The sequence below is a fragment of the Equus caballus genome, chromosome 27 (assembly GCF_041296265.1).
Source record: "Equus caballus isolate H_3958 breed thoroughbred chromosome 27, TB-T2T, whole genome shotgun sequence".
NCBI lineage: Eukaryota > Metazoa > Chordata > Mammalia > Perissodactyla > Equidae > Equus > Equus caballus.
The window spans coordinates 21458669-21477554 of record NC_091710.1 but is presented as its reverse complement, the minus strand read 5'-3'; the positions used below and the strand labels follow the sequence as shown (position 1 = coordinate 21477554).

General features: G+C 39.4%; 1 protein-coding gene across 3 annotated transcripts; it reads left to right on the top strand.

Annotated features, from left to right (window-relative positions):
- Positions 1-1006: 1006 nt before the first annotated feature.
- Positions 1007-17668, top strand: GOLGA7 (golgin A7). Of its 3 annotated transcripts, none has more exons than XM_005606286.4 (6): positions 1007-1674; positions 1891-2023; positions 6432-6584; positions 12652-12753; positions 13775-13837; positions 16258-17668. In XM_005606286.4, the coding sequence occupies exons 2-5, from the start codon at positions 1913-1915 to the stop codon at positions 13820-13822; spliced, it is 414 nt and encodes a 137-aa protein (XP_005606343.1). In that variant the 5' UTR covers positions 1007-1674; positions 1891-1912; the 3' UTR covers positions 13823-13837; positions 16258-17668. The 3 variants fall into 3 exon arrangements, with proteins under 3 accessions (XP_005606343.1, XP_070109486.1, XP_001490329.1); XM_070253385.1 differs by having other exon boundaries at positions 1357-1623; XM_001490279.7 differs by having other exon boundaries at positions 1642-1748.
- The last annotated feature ends 1218 nt before the right edge of the window (positions 17669-18886 follow it).

The window sequence follows — 18886 nt, the reverse complement described above, 5'->3', positions numbered from 1 at the left end:
TTTCTTTAGAACATATAAAGAAATAGAGAGAGAGAGAATAGATTAAAAAACTCAAAAATAGGAAAACAAACACAAATTTAAAAATGGCAAAAGATTTGAACAGACACTTCACCTAAGAAGACAGATGTTCAAAATCATTAGCCGTAGAAAAATGAAAATTACAACCACAAGGAGACAGCATAACACAAGTGTTGACAAAGATATGAAGCAACTGGAATTCTCTGGTTCTGGAACTGCTGGTGGGAATGTAACACGGTACAGCCATTTTCTCTAGAAACAGTCTGGCAGTTTCCTAAAAAGTTAAACATACTTATCCTCGGATCCAGCCATTCTACTCCTAGGTATTGACCCAAGAAAAATGAAAAGCTTTGTCCATACAAAGATTTGTAACTGAATGTCCAAAGCAGCTTTATTTGTAATAGCCCATAACCGGAAGAAACTCAAATGTCCATCAATAAGTGAATGAGTAAACGAACTGTGGGATACCCATACATATCCAGGTACAAAAAGAAATGAAGTCTTATAGCACGACAACAAATGAAACTCAAAATAGTCTATGTGAAAAAAGCCAGACAAAAGGAGTACACACTGTGTGATTCATTTTTTATAAAATTCAAGGGAAGAGAAACCAACGTATAGTGACAGACAGCAGATCAGTGCCTGGAGAAAGGGGCTGGGGAGGAGCGGGAAGGCGTGATTGCAAAGCAGCATGAGGAGCCTTCTGAGAGTGATAAATGATCTTGATTGAGACGATAGTTTCGTGGTTGCATACATATGTCAGAATTTATCAATTTTTTCCATTTTAAATATGTTCAGTTTATCGTATGCTACTTATACCTCCATAAAGCTGTTTTTAAAATACAATAGTAGAACACTTTAAAAATATATAAAAGGCAGGATCAGACAATGGTGCTATCAAGTTATATTAGCCAGGCACCACCAGATAAAGGTGAGGTGGGGTTCTTTGGCTGTCTTGCAAAAGTATGCTGAGTTAAGTGAGGGCACCAGTGACCTTGAATAAGAGAAGAGCTGCTTGTCCTCTCAGGTCACCAGAGGGGTGTCGGCTGGAGGTGCTGGATGATCATCTTTGGGGTAGGAGGAAAGACAACACCTCAGAGAAGAGTTGGAGGAGCGATGGTTGACAATGAGCCCAAGCAGGTTCTTCATCCTCCCTTCCTCCCTCGCTGTTGCCAAACGGATCCCCAGCAGCCTGCTTTCTATTTCTAAATTTGTGTGAGCGTTTGTTTAGTATAGAGTCGAGTATCCCACGTGTAAGCTGAGCCGCCCAATCAAGAGTGAAAACAACCCCCTACAATCAGTGATCCGAAACTACCGCGCCACGATCAAACCGGAACTGATGCAACCGGGAAACGCGACTCTCAAACCCCGCAACTTCCCGGGGGCTCGGGTCTCCCCGGGCCGCCCCGCCCTCCAGCCCCGCCGGCCTTCTCCTTCCGGATTGACTCCTCCGGGCGGGGCGGGGCAGGAGCGGAGTCGGCCCGGGGAGGCCGCAGCGCGCAGTCTCAGTAGAGACGCTTTACGGCCGGAGGAGAGGGTGGTTCCTAGACTTGAGGCAGGAGGCCGAGCTGAGGGGCGGGGAAAGAGGCGTTTTGCGGCAGGGACGTAAGTGACGGCGCAGGCGGCGCGACAGCAGCTGGAGGGCATAGGAGGCGGGTTCGTGTTTCCCGGGCGGAACCCGGCTGTGGGGGGCGCGGGGCCTGCGCCGGAGTGGTGGCCAAAGGCCCGCGGTGACAGCATGGGTGAAGGGGAGGGGGGCGGGGGAGGACCTGAGCTGCCTGGGGCGGTGGGTGGGTCTGAGGGGCTGGCGGGCTGGCGTGCTGGGTCCAGGCCGGGGATCTGACGCGTGGTTGGTGTCCCCTGACCCCACAGCGCGGCCCGTCCTGTCCTCGCCATGAGGCCGCAGCAGGCGCCGGTGTCCGGGAAGGTGTTCATTCAGCGAGACTACAGCAGTGGCACACGCTGCCAGTTCCAGACCAAGTTTCCCGCGGAGCTGGAGAACCGGGTAGGCAGCCTGGCTCCCCGCACCTGCTCTGGGCGAGGGAGGGAGACTCCCCAGGGGCGGGAGGGGTATGGGCTGTCGCCTGGCCCATGAGTGTCTCGCGGCTCTGGGAGGGGCAGGCAAAGAGGGGCCTTGGCCAGAGGTTACGAAGAGGGCCGCTAAGCAAGACCTGGTGTTTGGAGGAGGAGGAAGAAGGCCAAGCGGCCGAGTGTGGTGACCTCATAGAAGTCTGATGCCCGGTGCCGGGAGTCTGTACCCCGCTGTCCCCCGCCCCCACCCCCGGGTTATTGACGAGAGAATGAGGACCTACTTCCTGAGGCTCCAGGCCACCTAACTGAGCATGCTGGAAGCGGTCTCCTCCTGCCTCGCCACGCAAGGGGAATCATCATCGTTCTTGTGACTGGCGTTTGTGGCCGCTGTGCTGGTCGCGCTGCTCGGCAGAAAGCGTTTATGAAGTGCCATGCCAGGCGGTGCAGACAGGCCTTCTTGGAGCCTGCAAAACGTAGAGAATTAGATGGGCCTGGACAGAGAAATAGCTCAGAACAAGGCCTTAAACTTCTCACTCCCTCTTATGGTCACTGGAAACCACCTGTGTTATGTTGGCTTGCATCTCAAAATTGTCGTCAGGATATAGGTCCTTTGGGCAACTTTGCATACAGAGGTGAAGAGTGGGATGTGTTTCCCCTTTCTTCAGACTTAGGAAAAAAAAAGTATCGTATTTTAAAGGTACAATGAAATGAGTATATGTGAGTACGTGTGTTTTCTTGTGTCCTTTTGTGTCCACGTGGGTTCACCCACCCAAAGAGAGACCCTTGGTATTGAGCCATGTTACCTTACATTCTGTTTCCTTTTCAGAGGTCAATTTCTGGTTAGATGGGAGCAGGTTTTGTGGCTCTTTCCTTGTCACAAGGAGGGTGAAGGGCTGAGAGGTGATTAGGCATGCTGTGGGTGTGGGGCTAAGAAATGCTGGTCATGGAATAAGTGGGTGTAGATGAGTCTGTACTGGAGAAAGGTGTAGCAGTCATTTAAAATTAGCTTTTATCCAGGTAGGTTGTTCTGCCTGATTGCCAAGGTTGGAAAATCAACAATGATCAATTATAGTGTCCTTCAGCTTGATTTATAACCGTGGGCAGGTTAGTGGCCCAAGTATGTTTCTTTAAATGCAATTAAAGATCAAACGTGTCTTATAAAGATGGTTTGTAAATTAGGTTGTTTGTGAAATGCCGTATAAATGCTGCAGTTTGTTGTCACGGTGTTATGAGTTAACTCAGCCTGACACTAGGTGGACGTTTCCACAGTGGTTGGAAGAGGTAGAAATTGAGCAAGTTAGCTATTGGCTAAAGCTACCGAATGTTGTTTTTAAAGTAGTTTAACATGGAAGTTAACTTGTCTTACATGGTAGGACTTCTATGAAATAGATCAAATGTTTTATTTTTAAGTTTATTATAGAAACTCTGACTTATGCTATCTCTGTACTTTCAGGTCAGAACATAAACTATTCTTTTTCACCACACTTATTTGGATGTTACAAGATTCTTTTGTTTAAAGGTTTTAAAGTTAAACTTCCAACTCCTACTTGAACCAAATGTATGTATGCAGAATCAGCCATTAATCTTCCACTCTGTGTGTGGCAGAGCCTTTATTTTATAGTTGGAATACAGAAATAGAGTGTCGTCACAGTACTTACTGGTTCTTACAGGAAGTTGATGTTTCTGAATTCTGGAGTCCTTTTACTTCTTTGACTTCATCAAGCCCAGAACTGCTTGTGATTCTGAGCACTACACGGAATGGTATACGGTGCTATTCAATTGTGCCTTTGAAATTTTTTTTCTTTTTAAATGTTTGGGTGAAAACACTAGCTTATACTTTAAACTGTTTGGGAAAGCTTTGATTTTTTTTTCTGCGTCGAGATTAAATTTAAATTACAGGTTTAAATTTTCCTTGCTTTGTTTGATGGGAAATTGAAAGGTTTCTTTCTTTGTTTCTCTACTACTTACCCTAGAAATTGCACTGATTGCTCTGCCGCTGGGGCTGATTTTCCTTGTGAGAGAACATCACACTTGGCAACTTAATAGAGGAAGAAACTAATAGACAAATGTTTTGTGTTACTTAAAGCATTAAACACAGACACATTTGTACTCTTTAATTTGGGAGTGAGGACAAGTTCTGTCTGTTAACAAGTTTACTTTCTCCACTGCCTGTGAGAATGTGATACTTTGATGCCTAAGAGCTTTGTTGCCAGGACGGCTCTTGAAAAGAAGCTTTTATTCTCACTTCAGCCAAAATACAGACATCATAGACACCCTTGGTCTGTGGAGAAGAGAAGAGGTGAACTATAATAGAGGCGTTTGTTCCCCTCCGTACCTTCAGAAATATGTGTCTACGTCTGGTCAGTAGAAATTACCATTGACTTGTGATCGCTTTAAGCTTCAGCCCCACGCTTTCTACCATGTAGTTCAAAAAGAAACAAATTCTGAGAAAACAAGCTCGATTCCTGTTTCATTCTGACTTTCACTGTTTATGGGTCCAAATTTGTATTGGGCTCCAGCTTCAGGTGTCTCCAGGTTTTGGTACAGCTCCCGTACCAGTGTCCAGGTACCTGGGGGGAACACCAACAGCTGTTCTGCACGCGCCTGGAGGGCGTGAGAGAGACGCCCATGTAGGTTCTCTTGGGCCCTGTGCGTTAAGTGCATCCTCTGCCTTTATTGCTTCCTATCATGCTTTTTACCCTTTTTAATAATCTTTCAAAGAAATTCTTGGGTTTTTCTTTTTTTAGCTTTTGTTCCTTTTCTCCTTTTTATTAAGCTTTTTTTAAAGTCCTTCTCCTTAGTTTTGGGGGGATTTTTTGTTAGTTTGTTTAGGTGATGATAACAATTTAACATTAATATTTGTTCACTGAGCTGTTTTTCTAAGTCTGTTTTCAGGGAATGAGAACTCTGACATAGGTTCCCCAGATGACCATTCTTGACATACCACATTTTCAAGTGGTGGCTCAGTGAAGGAACGCTGCCCGGGTCTCAGCACCATCTCCACCTACCCAGCTCTTGTCAGCAACTCTCATATTCTGGGAAATTAAAAGTAGTCCCTTTTTAAGAACAGGTAGAGCCGCCACCACTTTAAAGTTTACATACCATTGTAAAGTTTTTTTCATGCCGTTGACTTATTGAGTCCTCAGAGTTTTCCACACGAAGGACAAAACGATGATTACAACTGCCTCTAGCCTAAAGCATTTTAATAGCTTAAGGGTGATGAGCGTAAATTGTTTTATACTTTAAAAAATTATGTTCTTGAGAATATTTTGTCTCAAACTGTATATTGAGGTTCTTTGATTTTTTTCTGAGTCTATTTCTATATAAAGACTAAGTAGAGGAGAGAATTCTTAGTAGTTATTAGGTTTAGGAATAAGGGAGATAATTTGTGAGAGAAAGCCTGGAGTAAGGACAGATAAATTGCGCTTTGTTACCAAGAATGATAATATTGGGTGAAATTCTCTACTAATGGATCTTGAAAGTTCTAAGGTGAAGTATTGAGATTTGAAATCTACAAAGTATTGTTAGAAGAAAATAAAGTGATATTGGAAGAAGAAAGTAAAAGCAGATGATTAGAATGAAAAATGGATGACAGTAGTATTAGTGTAAATGTAAGATAATGGTGTCACTTAATAGAAAGAAGTAATAGGAAGGACTTGGTATGAAGAGTTGTATGGTAGTTTGAGATTTTGCCTTGTTCACTGTGAACTTTTCCTAAGCAAATAGTTACTTTAAAAGAGATAGGAGATTGAGTAAACAGAATACAGAACTTACAAACTTGCACGTTTTGATCCTTCTGCTTAAAATGTCCTTTCCGTTTTTGCCTAGTAAATTCTAGTATTTAGGGACTCAATTAAGATCACCCGCTCTTTCCAGATAGAGGGAACATCTCCCTCCTTTTGTGCCCCCACTGTACTTTATATATGCCTTTATTACAGAATTCTGTCAATTTATTGCATTTTTATGTTTACATATCTGTTCTGCTTGCAAGACCTTAAACTCCTTGAGGACTGAGACAGTGTCTTATTCATTTTTCTCTAGGGTCTGTCATAACATCTTATGGTAGGTGCTCAGTAAATGTGAATATAAGTGAATGGAAAGATGGAAGGATTGTATAATTTAATTAAGTTACTTGAACTTCAACATAAAGAATAAAGAAGCACCATGTTGAGCATGAAGATACCCAGTATCCATAAGAAGGATAAAATTAAACGCTAAGCAATTCCAGTAACTTAGGTCGAGATTTAATCAGCTGAAAATTGTTTGTGGACTGTTAGATAAGAATGTTGACAAAATAGCAAAATAAATTAGTGATGGCAAGCTTTAGTGAGTTGCTGATCTTTTTTTCCAAAACTTATTTTTAAATTCTTTCTTCCATACAGATTGATAGGCAGCAGTTTGAAGAGACAGTTAGAACTCTCAATAATCTTTATGCAGAAGCAGAGAAGCTTGGGGGCCAATCATATCTTGAAGGCTGTTTGGCTTGTTTAACAGCATACACCATCTTCTTATGCATGGAAACTCATTATGAGAAGGTAAGGCTGCCTTTGTTTTCACAAAATCTCTTGAAATTGGAAAGAAGGTGAGTTTATTACATGTTTGTGTTTATGTGATGACAATTGCCATAAACTTTAAACAGGCATTTATAAATAATAATAATTCAAATTTTATTATTATTCCTATGTGTGTTCCAACGTGGAGTTGACATCAGTGTTCAAATTTACTTACACTTAAGAAGAATGTAGAAAATCTATGTTCTCATTCTACCCAGCTTTCTGAGAATCGTTTCACTTTATTTCCCCAAATTTCTCTCTTCACGCTTGTCCTCCCACCTCTCTTTCCAGTTGCCTTCCAGATGCAGAGTTGCTGGTTTCTCAGCTTAGATGTCTAAAAGTCAAACCACATACCTCCCCATTTTGTTTAATAGCGCCCTGTCTTTTTTAGTACAATCTTTAGACGTGGGGGATGAAGAAGAGGGAAAAATGTATCAATTGTCCAAGGCTGAAATATTTCCCATTTTCCCATTCATTAACTTTTCATGATTTCTTCTGCGACTATCCTAGTTTATGCCTGTATTACCTCTCTCCTAAACTGATGAAATAGTCTCCTGACAAGTCTCATTCTGGTCTTTTACTTTTCCAAACTGTCTGCTGCTGTCTTCAGAAAACACAGCCTTAGTTCCGCCGCCACTCCTCCTAAGTCAGAGGCCTTTCCTGGCTTTCCATTTATTGCCACTGAGTAGAGTTCAAGCCCCTTCTCAAGCTGACCTCCAGCTTACCTCTCCAAGTCTATCCCTCACCCCTTTATCTGTCAGCCAAACTTGATTATCGTTTGTCACTAACCTTACCCTCCGAAGTTCTCCTCCAACTACAGCACCATTCTTCCCGTGGCCAGATCTCACCAGTGCTAACGCCCACTTCATCTAACTTGTCCCTACTCTTCCAGTTGAATTGTTTCTCTGTAGCTCCACAACATTTTGTTTGTCTCTGTTTTCCGGCACTTACCACTGTCTACTTTGGAATGTAGGAGTTTACATTCTCATCTTATTTGCCCTTCAAGTGTGTATTTTTCTTGAGGTCAAGGACAGTGCCTTAACCATTTTGTATGGTCACCTCTTCATGCCTGACACCATGACTTGGGTTTATTAGGCACTCGTTGAATGTGTGTTAAATGAATGACTTTAAGTTAATCACAGCAAACCCCTAATATCTCATTAAATTCTGACCATGTTTAGAAAATGAAATGCTGTAAGAATATCTATTTAATACCCTACCTTGTAGAGGTGTCCTTGTGATTGTCGTGCACTCTGTAGTGGAGAGCAGAGACAGTTGCAACCGAAATATTTTGAGTTATTTGCTGGAAATGCTGCCATATTCTTCATTAGCATCCTGACATGAATTCCCTTAGTGGTATCATAAAACTGTATCATGTAAAAGGGTATATTTAGATAGCTAAATTAGTAGTTTGTATCCTTCTATACATCACACAGAGAAGCAGCTTTCATTCCTGTTTAACATTCAAAATCAGCAGTTATAAAGGACCAGTATCCTCTTTCAGGCTATGTTTTGTCTTAGCAGCCTCTCTTCAGTATTGCATTTGGTGGGTAAAGGAACAGGGGATTCATTCATTTGATAAATGTTTTCTGGAAGCCTACTATGTGCTAAGCAATGTGCAGAGAATATAACTGAATAGAGCAGACATGATTGCTGACCTTGTGGAGTTTATAATTTAGTAGTAATAACTGATAATCAGGAAACAAAACCAACAAAATTGTGCATTGTGATAAGTGCCTTGAAGGAAACAGACTTTCCTATGAAGGAATATAATACGAAAGACGTAATTTAGGTTGTGTGGGCAGAAAAGCCCTCTGAAATGGTGACATTTAAGCTCCTCCAAGAAAGATGAAAAGCTTGAGGCCATTTGGGCAAAGAGATCAATGTACGCAAAGGCCAGTTTGCATACATTGCAAATCAGTGTATGCAAACTGGCCTTTGAAGGAGGGCCAGTGTGGGAGGAGAGGAGTAGGGAGAGAAGGGCTAGAGATGAGTTTGGAGAGGTGAGGAACAACTGTATCCTGTAAGGAGTGTGTAGTCCAGGGAGAGAAGTTGAGACTTTATTTTCAGTGCAGTGGGAAGCTGCTCAAAGGTTTTAAGCAGGAGAGTGATATGATCAGATTTTCATTTTAAAGAGCTCTCTTTGCCTTGTGGGGAAAAAGGTATAAAAGTAGAAGTAGGGAAACTGGTTAGGATACTCCACAGAAGTCTAGGCAAGAGATGATGATAGCCCAGACCGGGAGTGGAGCATTGGAGATGAAAGGAAGGGAGCAATTCCAGGGATTGCTGATGGTAGAACCAAGGAACTGAATGTAGGAGGGCAGGGTAAGGCTGAATTCATGTGGGTAAAAACTTGGTCTCCCAGGGATTGTCATTTAAAGAATATATAATATTGCCAATTTAAGGTAGAAATACATCCTCCAGAGTATTTTATTCATGCTTAGTGGAGTATTAGAAGCTTCAGTTGTCATTTCACTCTACCTCCTAAATTTGTTAATAAGATTTTAATTAACCTTTATTTCTCAGTGTACACTTGTTGAAATAGATGTCAATACCTCCTTCTGACATCACTTGTAAAAAGGAAATTGTTAATTGGATACCAGCCAAGTCGGTTACTATTTATGTGATCATGGACAAGTTAATCTCTAAGTTCTCTCAACTGCAAAATAGGTCTTAGAGTTAATAAATTGCTTCGCATATGCTAGATGCTTAATAAAGAGTGTTTTCTTAAGATAGATTTTAAAACTAAGTTAGCATGTATATATGTTTTAATTAGATATTTCTGAACTCACGTATGCAATTTTTTATTTCAAGCATAAGTAGTTTTTTTTTTTAGCAGCAGCTAGTTTATTTAGCTGCTAAAACATTTAGCAGCTCTTAATTAAATCCTTTTGATTTATTAATCTTGGAAGGCAGTTCTCAGGATTAGAAATACAATGGAAATTGATTGATCCCAATAGATGTTTTAACTTGGGTTCATCGGCAATATATAAGATACTCCAAGTGAAATTAATCAAGACATCAAAATTTAAGGCATGGTCACATTTTTTAAATAGGTGATTTTATTTTAGAAACTGGGCATGAATAACTAGATAATACAAAGTGACTAATTTATAAATGGTCATGTAACCTGCCTATACTTTTAAAAGAAAACTCTTCAAATGTTTATTTATATTTCTGATAAAATAATAAAAGTATAAGAACAACCTTCCCCTCTCCTTCTCTCCAATTTATCCCTTAGGAATTTCTTTATAAGAAGACAGGATTGAGTCATTTAGCCTTTATTGTTTTAAACATTAAAATTTCTAGTCTGTAAACAATAAGCTGAATATGATAGCGCTTACACTTTGTCATGTGGGTTAAATTTTTTGAAATTGTAAATAGGCCTTTTAAAACTCACTAGAACAATCATGCATTTTTTTCCCTATAAAGTGCTAATTATTGATCTAAAATGAAGATAAAGACTTCAGTGTTATTTCTTCTTTGTTGCTGCCCATTATAATCAGGGAACAAATGGGCTTGTAGAAGGTTCTCTTCTCAGTGGCTGTCTGCCTTGTTCATCAACTAGAAAACATCGCTCCTGCTATGTGCTGTAATCTGTAAAAGGAACATACTTAGAAGGAACTTAGATATTTTCTGAAAATAAGATAATCGTGTTCTTACTTATCCTCACTTATTTTTTCTTTTTTTTATTCGCCCTGAGCTGACGTCTTTGGCCAGTCTTCCTCTATTTTGTACATGGGTTGCTGCCACAGCACGGTTGATGAGTGGTGTAGGTCCATGCTCAGGATCCAAAACTGCAAACCCAGGCTGCCAAGGTGGAGCGCACAAACATAACCACTACGCCACCGGGCCGGCCCCCAGGATATTTTTTCTTGAGGGTCTCGTACACTTTCTCCAGTTTAATATCTCAAGAAGGTTAATAGTCTTTCCTGAGGATTGATTGTGTTTAGCGTTGTAAATATTGTACATATTGACATTTTATTGAGGATTTGAGAATAACAGAGAGAATTTTGTTCAGTATTATGGTTTGTTTTGACATTGATTTTACCAAAAATAAATTATGAGTAAAACGTCAACACATGGTTTCTTGGGGGTGAGAATGGTGCTTTGTCCTGTCTGGGATGCAGTATGAGTTTCCTGCTAACAATGCCTTCCTATTGCTGAAGAGACTGAGAGTTTAGCAGCATCTTGTTTAGGAAAGTGCTGCCTTCACCAAAGGTAGTGTAAGAGGATTTGGAACTTAGACAAAAAGAAAACTGATCATTTTCTTTCTGAACTGATAGCCAAGTGCACATGAATGTTATTAAAGTTTAAATAAAAGCCTTGCACAACAAAGTTGTGCTTTGAATCAAATAAAGGAATGCTCTTTCTTTCCTGGTAACCTGTACCCAGGGACAGAGGGAGGAAAGCTGTTCTGAAGGAACCCTTTCTTCGAAACAGCCAGGCAGGCTTTTTTCTGAGTGTCGCCTAGTACAGGTGGACTGGGGCGAGGGGAGACTGGCTCTCCAGTTTCCAGTTCCGGCAGGGGAGCCGAGAAGGAATGGGAGAGAAGATGGAGAGTCCTGAGTGGGGCACTGTTATGGGCCATTGCATTCTGTTCATATTTTAGCAGGATTGACAAACTCTGACAGAAAGACAGTGTGCCTAAGATTTTTTTTTTTTGCTCATAAAAACCAAGTACAACTCAAAATCTTTGATAGCTTGAAAATAGGAGAATGATACTTGTGTTACTTCAGGTAATAGGTGAAAAGAATCTTTTCTTTAGAAATAGTATTAATTTACTACATAAAGAACCCTGCAGATTGCTCTTTTAATATCATACTTTTTTAAAAAAAGCATAAAACATTAGATCGTATTATTCCCAAAGATGTCACCTGAATAAACTGTTTAAATTATTTTCCTTCAATAAGAAAATGTGTTATACAAACCACACAGAATTTTCAATTCTAAATCAATTTGTACCAAAGCACATAAATTGTAACATTCTAATTTGTTAGTTTGGCCTGATATGCCCACACTAAATCATTTCTTAATTTTCAGCTTTATTTTCATATAGTTCTTTTTTCCCAATATGTTGTGATCCCATTTATCTGTGAGTTTATCATATGCTGGTAGTGTGAATTTAAGAAAATATATAGTAACTAAAGAACTGGATCAAAGCCTCTTTGAACATTAGAGCCAGGAAAGGGTTATGATGACTTTGAATCTGAAATAAAACATGTAGCTCTTTGATTTTGGATATATAGCTATTAAGATTTATTTTCTTCTAGCTTATCTGTCTCAGAATTGCCCTTATTAAAGCTGGAGATTTGGTGATTTCCAGAAGTTCCTTTATATCCTATCTGGTTTTTGTCTACGTTTGCTTTGACTTTTACAACCTTAATACTAAACTTACAGAGTGAGGTTCCCTCTGCGACACAAGAGCAGACTACAGAGTAGCCTCTGTGAGTTGTGGAAGTGATGGAAGACGCTTGTGGTCATCAGGAGCTCCCTAGCAGCCAATGACCGTGGGCTTTAGAAAGGAAACACTCTTTTCAGTTTTAAGCTAACTGGGCTGCCTTTTGTTATTGGCTAACTTTGTGTCATCACTTAAACTTGTGAAAACGCACAAAGGAGAGAAGAAGCAGTTCTTCGGCGTTAAGGTGAAATGCCCAGAGCTATCCTTGGTGTTGGAAGACGTCACGTTAACAACAGTGTATGAGCAGGGACAGAGAAAAGCATAACCATTGTGTATAGTCATCTGTTTCTCTGTATCTAGGATTGAGGTGACCAGGAGGTAAGGAGGGGAGGATTGTCCTCATGCTTTTGTATGCGTTTGTGCTCACACTGCGTTGAAGATGCTGGTGATTTGAAGAGTCCATGATGCTGTGCTATCTATTGTGTGCAACTGGTGTGAGCCAGATAATCAGAGCTGTATCCCTCCGTATGAATAGCTGTGACTTGCTTTGTACACTAATTCCATTGCCTGAATATTTTGATATCCAGGTGGTACTTAAAGGGAAATCTGATGAAATTTGTAAAAAGCTGTGGTATTTCCTTCTGTCAGGTTCTGAAGAAAGTCTCCAAATACATTCAAGAGCAGAATGAGAAGATATATGCTCCCCAAGGCCTCCTCCTGACAGATCCAATCGAGAGAGGACTTCGAGTTGTATCTTTTTAGTCCAGATCATAAGGTCTAAATATCTATAAAAAGAAAATTTTGGTGGTACTCTTTGGCATTGGCTAGAGAGAATTTAACTGTCTTGTATTTGCCTTAGGAATCGTCTCTGTGAATTACATACCTACCATAAGCCTATCTCCAACATTTTTTCTGAAACAGGTCTCTCCTTCCTTTGCATTGCAGGTCTCTGGATTGTTCAGTATTCTGGTTCTTTCTTGGTTCTGAGGGCATCTTGTAGTAATAATGGGGGTGGTATGAGTAATGCATTTCAGCTGCAGAAACTCTGAACCTAAAGCCCCTTTGAAATGCGTAAACTCATGATGTTTGGTGAGACTTGTCATCCAAATGAATTGCAGGTCCATGGGTTCATCTGACGAGTTGAAATCAGTTACAGCTGCCAGATGTATAATTTCATTACCTTTGACATACTGTGCATATTTTAAGAGGCAGTAAGCTTTGAAAATCACTAAGTGAATTTGGTAAATAAAATTGCAAAGAACTAATTTAGCCTGATAACGGGAGTAATGGGTAAAATAAATTTTTTTTAAAGCCTAGGTCAGATAGTCCCAGGCCTTCCGGCTGATAATAATTTCAACAGTTTTATTATACTCTACGGCAATGGTTCTTAAACTTTTAGAGGTCGTAAACCTTCTCCCAAGAAAAAGTTTTCATATAATTTCAGGGCGTTTTGAACCCCCGAATTCCTTACCTTCATGGATTCTCAGTTAAGAACCCCCTAGTTCTACAATGAAGCATCTTTTTTCAGAATTTTTTAAAAAAATAAATAATCAGTGTTTGGGGAGGAAATACATGTGGACTACTACAAGGATTTCAGTTTTCAGCAAGGTAGAGAAAGCATCATGTTTAACTTAGGTAGGAGAAATTTTTAATAATTTGAAAATAAGTAAAGCAAATAGAAAAGTCTGTGCAGATCATACTCATCGTCTTGCCATAGTCCCCTTTTGTGTTATGTTCTGTAGTGTGTTTTCTTAACAGCCATGCTGTTTAGATTGAAATTACCATTTATGAAGACAGAGGCATGAGCAGTGGAAGATAAACCATAGAATTAAAGGTAAATATGAAATTATATGATTCATATGCAGTTTTTTTAATTTAAGGGATGCATGAATTTTCTTTCCTACTTGATAAATAAATCGTAAATAGTGCCATATTCTCTATATTGGCCTGATATTTAAAATGTGTATTTAATCCTAGTTCTATTTGGTGATATAGAATTTAATCCTGATTCTTTCTCCCCATATTTTTTTCAGACTGGTTTTGTTGTTACTTTGTTTTTTGGATCTTTTTGGGAGGGAAGTTGTCTTGTTTTATTTTAATATTTCAAAACTATCCTGGTCATTTAAATAGTTAGGTTTTGCATATAAGAATCAGTTCAGAGATTTCCCTGCCTATATGACAAATGGTTTTAATAACCAAAGAAACATTTCAGAGTAGAGTGGGGGATGTTCTGAATATAGCCCTGTAGAAGAAACTTACCTCTAGTAGGTAGAACCGTAAATTTAATTCTTTCATTTAAAGTGTTTGTATTCCTAGATATCCATGTAATTACCTTGAATAAATAAGAAACAAGTTGTTAACACTGATAGGAATCTCCAGGCAGAAGCATGTAGGAGGCAAAGTACATGAGCATAGCCTTCTAAGTGACAGAAAATCCTACTTCACTGTTTCTGCCAATTTCAGTCATTTTCTCTTTCAACAAATAGTGTTCTGCTGCTGTACATTCCTAATCGACTTCGTTTGCAGTATCTCTCAACAGGTAGCACAGAGACAGAATCCACCAAAGCAGAAATATTCCTTCCCAGGACACCTGTAATAGTAATAGTACCGTTTTGAGGGCACCTGCTATGTGCCGGGTATTATACAAATGGTATTTCTAATTCTCACAAGTATTCTGCACAGTATTTCCCCAGTTTTACAGATGAGCATTCCAAGGTACAATTAGATTAAATGATGTTCTCAAAGTCATACGGCTAACAAATATCGGGATATGAACCCAAGTCTGATTGACCATAAAACCCCAGTTTTTTACACCAAACTTCCTCTGAGTACTTGGAGCAGCAGGAACTTGAGAAGGGAAGGAGTTCATTAGATTGTTCTAAGTGTTTTCTTTTCTTTTTCAGTACTTTTTTTAAAATACATTTTGTCTCTTCCTGTGCAATTTATTGAATCCTACAAACCAACCTACATTCCACAGCTGCCTTCTTCTAGCACTAGTGAATGTGTCACCTGAATTCTTGAAAGTCAGGGGCCCAAGTAATGATATCCTCTGCCATACGTTTTATTTCTGTAAAAAGGCCTTGTTTTGGCACATTTACTGTTACTTGTCCATGCACTTTCTCATGTACAATTTCCAAACTGATATTTCTCAGACGAGCAGTTGGGAACTTCATGTGTGGCTTTTGTTACATGCCATTGGAGGAAGTTTGTTTTATCAATTGCAGCTGCGTTGACTTGGCGCAACCCATTTGTCATGACTCATTTTGCAGCTATTATTGCTAAATATAATGTTTTTCTGAGGTGGTGTGGTATTTTGAGCAGTTACACACCAGACTAATCTATCAATATTCAAACAACTGTGAAATTTTGAAATGGGAAAGATTTACATTAGGAAACTTCTAGATAGTTTCATGAATGCAAATATTTTTGTGCAACACAATTTACTTTTCAGAGCTATGGTTCCTCAGGCCCAGGATCCAGTGTAGGCTGAGGTCTTGGAGGAGGGGGTAAAAACAATAAGAATAATTAATTCAATTCTACCATTTTTCATAAGTCTACAAGGTGTCTGCAGGATGAAGCATTATATGGGAATTAAATTAATGATTTAACAAAAGAGTACACAAATCATGGAGATAGGCTTTATTTTAAAAATCTTTAAACAAAAATATTTTGCTCTTTTTCAGCTTAATTTTTTTAATGTCTGTCTTATTAGATAGACTGATGGTGTTTTCTCTTTGGATTAAGATTGTCTTTATTTAAAAAATGGAATATATCATTATTCAGTCACAATAAATGAATGATAATAAAAGTATCTAACATTTATTGGCATTTATTATGTGCCTGCATTGTTCTAAATACTTGATTTGAGTCATCACAACAATCCTACGACATAGATACTCTTACCCCAGTTTTTCAGATGAGGAAACTCAGGCATGGAGAACTTAGGTGACTTGTCGTCCAAGGCTGAAAGCCAGTAGGTAGAAATCCAGGCAGCCTGGCCCCAGATGCTCCCTTAGCCCTGTGCCGTGCTGTGATGTGATTGCTCAGAGATGGAGATAGACAGGGCTTGCATGTCTCGGTTCTTGAGCTATGCGCTCACTTAGGCAAATGGTACAGAGCCAGGTATTCTATTAGAACCCTGGCTTAATAGAACATAGCCCACATATTAGGACCGCATATCAGTTGGTGTAAGAGAGATGTTTCAGTGGTTATTTTTGGCATCCTTTTCTAAAGCATTTACTTTTCTAATTATAGATCCCACCTCCAGCTGGGACCCTCATCTATCCACTGGCCGATCGCAGAGTGTCCCCTACCTCCTCTCCAGAGCATCATTCCTTTGTATCTGCTGCCAGAGCCACGGTGCCATTTACTCCAAGGACTAACTTTCTAAAATTCCACACCTGGAGTGACCTCTAGTCGCTCAGCATCCACTTTGTGTCTCCAAATTGTGTAAGACTCTGTAATCTTTTGATTAGTTTCTGAGAAAACACAATGAAGCATTTCACTTTTTTTATTCAAAGCCATTAAGAAAATATGCAGTTGGTCAGCCCAACACGAAGTTTATTTCTTATCTGCCACCAGTACCACTGGTTCTCTTCATTCCTTGGGCCAGCTTCCCAGATGGCCCTAGACTTCAACAAGTCATATCTTAGCCAGTGTTCAGTCTTATTCCCCCAAATTGATGAAATGCTTTTCTCCAGGATTTTGGTGAAGGGTAGGCTGTCTGTGGTTTTGCTAACGCATCTCCCAGATTTCAAAGAACTACCAGGTTTACCATGACTCAAATCTTAAAGATCTATCTCTGCTGTTCAGTTTCTCAAACTGAAGCTCGTTGGAAAAATAATGTATAATGTTATTTGTTTTATTATAGCAATTATTCCTAATTAAAGCAGTATTTAATGCAATTTCCAGTTATTTTTCTTTGGAGAATTTTGTTATTATTGCATTACCTTAAATGTTGGGAAGATGTGGTATGTGTTGCTTGTTCCTTACAAAAATAAGTAAGCACAATAAAGTGGATGCTAAACCATCAGACACATAAATGTCCCTGCTGTGTCCCTGAATGTGTAATGAGCAAGTGTAATAAATATTTTAATTATAGTTTTGTTATAAATATAACTTATGAGAAAACAATTTGATAGGAATCATACTGTATATTGCTAATTTTTAACTGTCCCTACTGGCGAACCTTGGGATCCATGGTCCCCCTCACGCACGGTACTCACTGCGGAGGGACCTTACCGTCGGTTCAGGTGCGGTAGGTTAAGCGATTTCCAAGGAAAACTCTCAAGTCGGAGTCAGTATTTCTAGATCTTCTTTTGGGTGTATGTTCTTAGCATCAAGGCTTCTTATGCCCTTCATTCATTTTTGGGGTTTGAGAGCACTGTATTTGGGAGAAGGTTAAGAAATGCATTAGGATAAAGTGAAACAGTTCAAAGTTTTGCTTTCAGAGATATTGTAGGTGCTAAAACTGGATTTAATCTTTCAGATTTAATTTCTTTTTTGGATCTGTTATTCAGTAAATCCCATAGGTCTATGTAATATTTTAATTGTATAAAACACTTTTGTTACTTTATAGCCTATAATAGTGTGTCTGTCTGCCTTTTAAACCCGTTGCAATAACTTTGCTGAAATATTAACACATTAGTAAAACTTTTCTTAAACAGATTGTCTCTGTGTCATATTTGGTGTGATTTGATAAACTGCTAAATGATATGGCATAAAATTTGGCAGATAGACATTACTACTCGAATCACTGTTACAGTGTGGCTTGGGAGTTTTAAACAAACATCTTACATTTGTGTAGTTTGTCACACTTTTCAGCTTTTTACATGCTTTATGTCATAAGAGTAGATGTTAGCTAAATAGCTGAAAAACCAGAATAGTCCCTAATAGTCAAAAATGTATTCAATTAAAGAAATAAGAGGTTAGAATGTTTCATTAGAAAAATGTGTCCCAGTTATTGTTACTATCTTGGCTTATCTGATGACTCCGTTTTTTAAAATGAAGTGCTTTTATAGAGAGTAACAGCTTATAAAATATAGTCTATATTCTTTTGTGAAATAATTTTTCTTTATGCGATTTTCCCTTTCTCTTCCTTGTCCAATTAATTGAATAGCAAATAATGCTGATATGTAGCTGGTAGTCAAAAAAGCAATCAGAAAACCTGAATTAAGTTTCTTCCATATTCCACGTGGCCCTGGCTCCTAGCATGAGCTGAAATCATAGTTTCTCAAGAGTGAGCTGCTTTGTTGTTTTTATTTCACATAAAGGAAGTCAGGGTATCTGCGTATTTGCTTTATACACTCATCTCCCCCTCCCCTTGCCATGCCTCTGCTTCCCAACAATGGGGAGTGTCAGTTCCAGGAGAGCTGAGGTGGTTTCTGCTTATTCTTGCATCTGTTCACAACTCCAAGCATCAACACACACAAAGCTACATAGACTTAGCACTCACATACCTGTGGAGTGAATAAATGAATGAGATAGAGGGTGACAGGTCATTAACAGAGTTCCTTTACAACATCTTGATTAGTGAGGTGTTTCTCTGACTTGATAAGATGGGGACTTGTATACTCCCCTTGTAAAGTCTTGTTCTAGGACTGGAAAGATGTTATCTGTGCCTTAAACTCCATTGGGGTGGGCATTGGTGCAGAGATGGCTACTCTTGAGGATTTGAGTGACCTTTCACTTCTAGATCAGGAATTCCCAGGGAAAGGAGAGGAGTTGCATTCAAAACCTCTGAAGTAGGTGGATAGTGTAAATAATGAATAAGCCGCCTACTCATACTTTGTCGTTTTATTATTCTGCATATCATTGACATTGCCAATGTCTAATGTTGAATCTAGCTATGGTTAAAGCTAGGAAACATTTTTTAAGTATATTT

What these genes read in the sequence shown, in the direction of transcription:
- GOLGA7 (XM_070253385.1), top strand. Translation starts at nt 1,358, where the DNA reads ATGCAACCGGGAAACGCGACTCTCAAACCCCGCAACTTCCCGGGGGCT. An exon ending in TGGAAACTCATTATGAGAAG is followed by an intron (nt 6,585 to 12,651) that starts GTAAGGCTGCCT and finishes TCCTTCTGTCAG; the next exon opens with GTTCTGAAGAAAGTCTCCAA. An exon ending in TCGAGAGAGGACTTCGAGTT is followed by an intron (nt 12,754 to 13,774) that starts GTATCTTTTTAG and finishes CATGCTGTTTAG; the next exon opens with ATTGAAATTACCATTTATGA.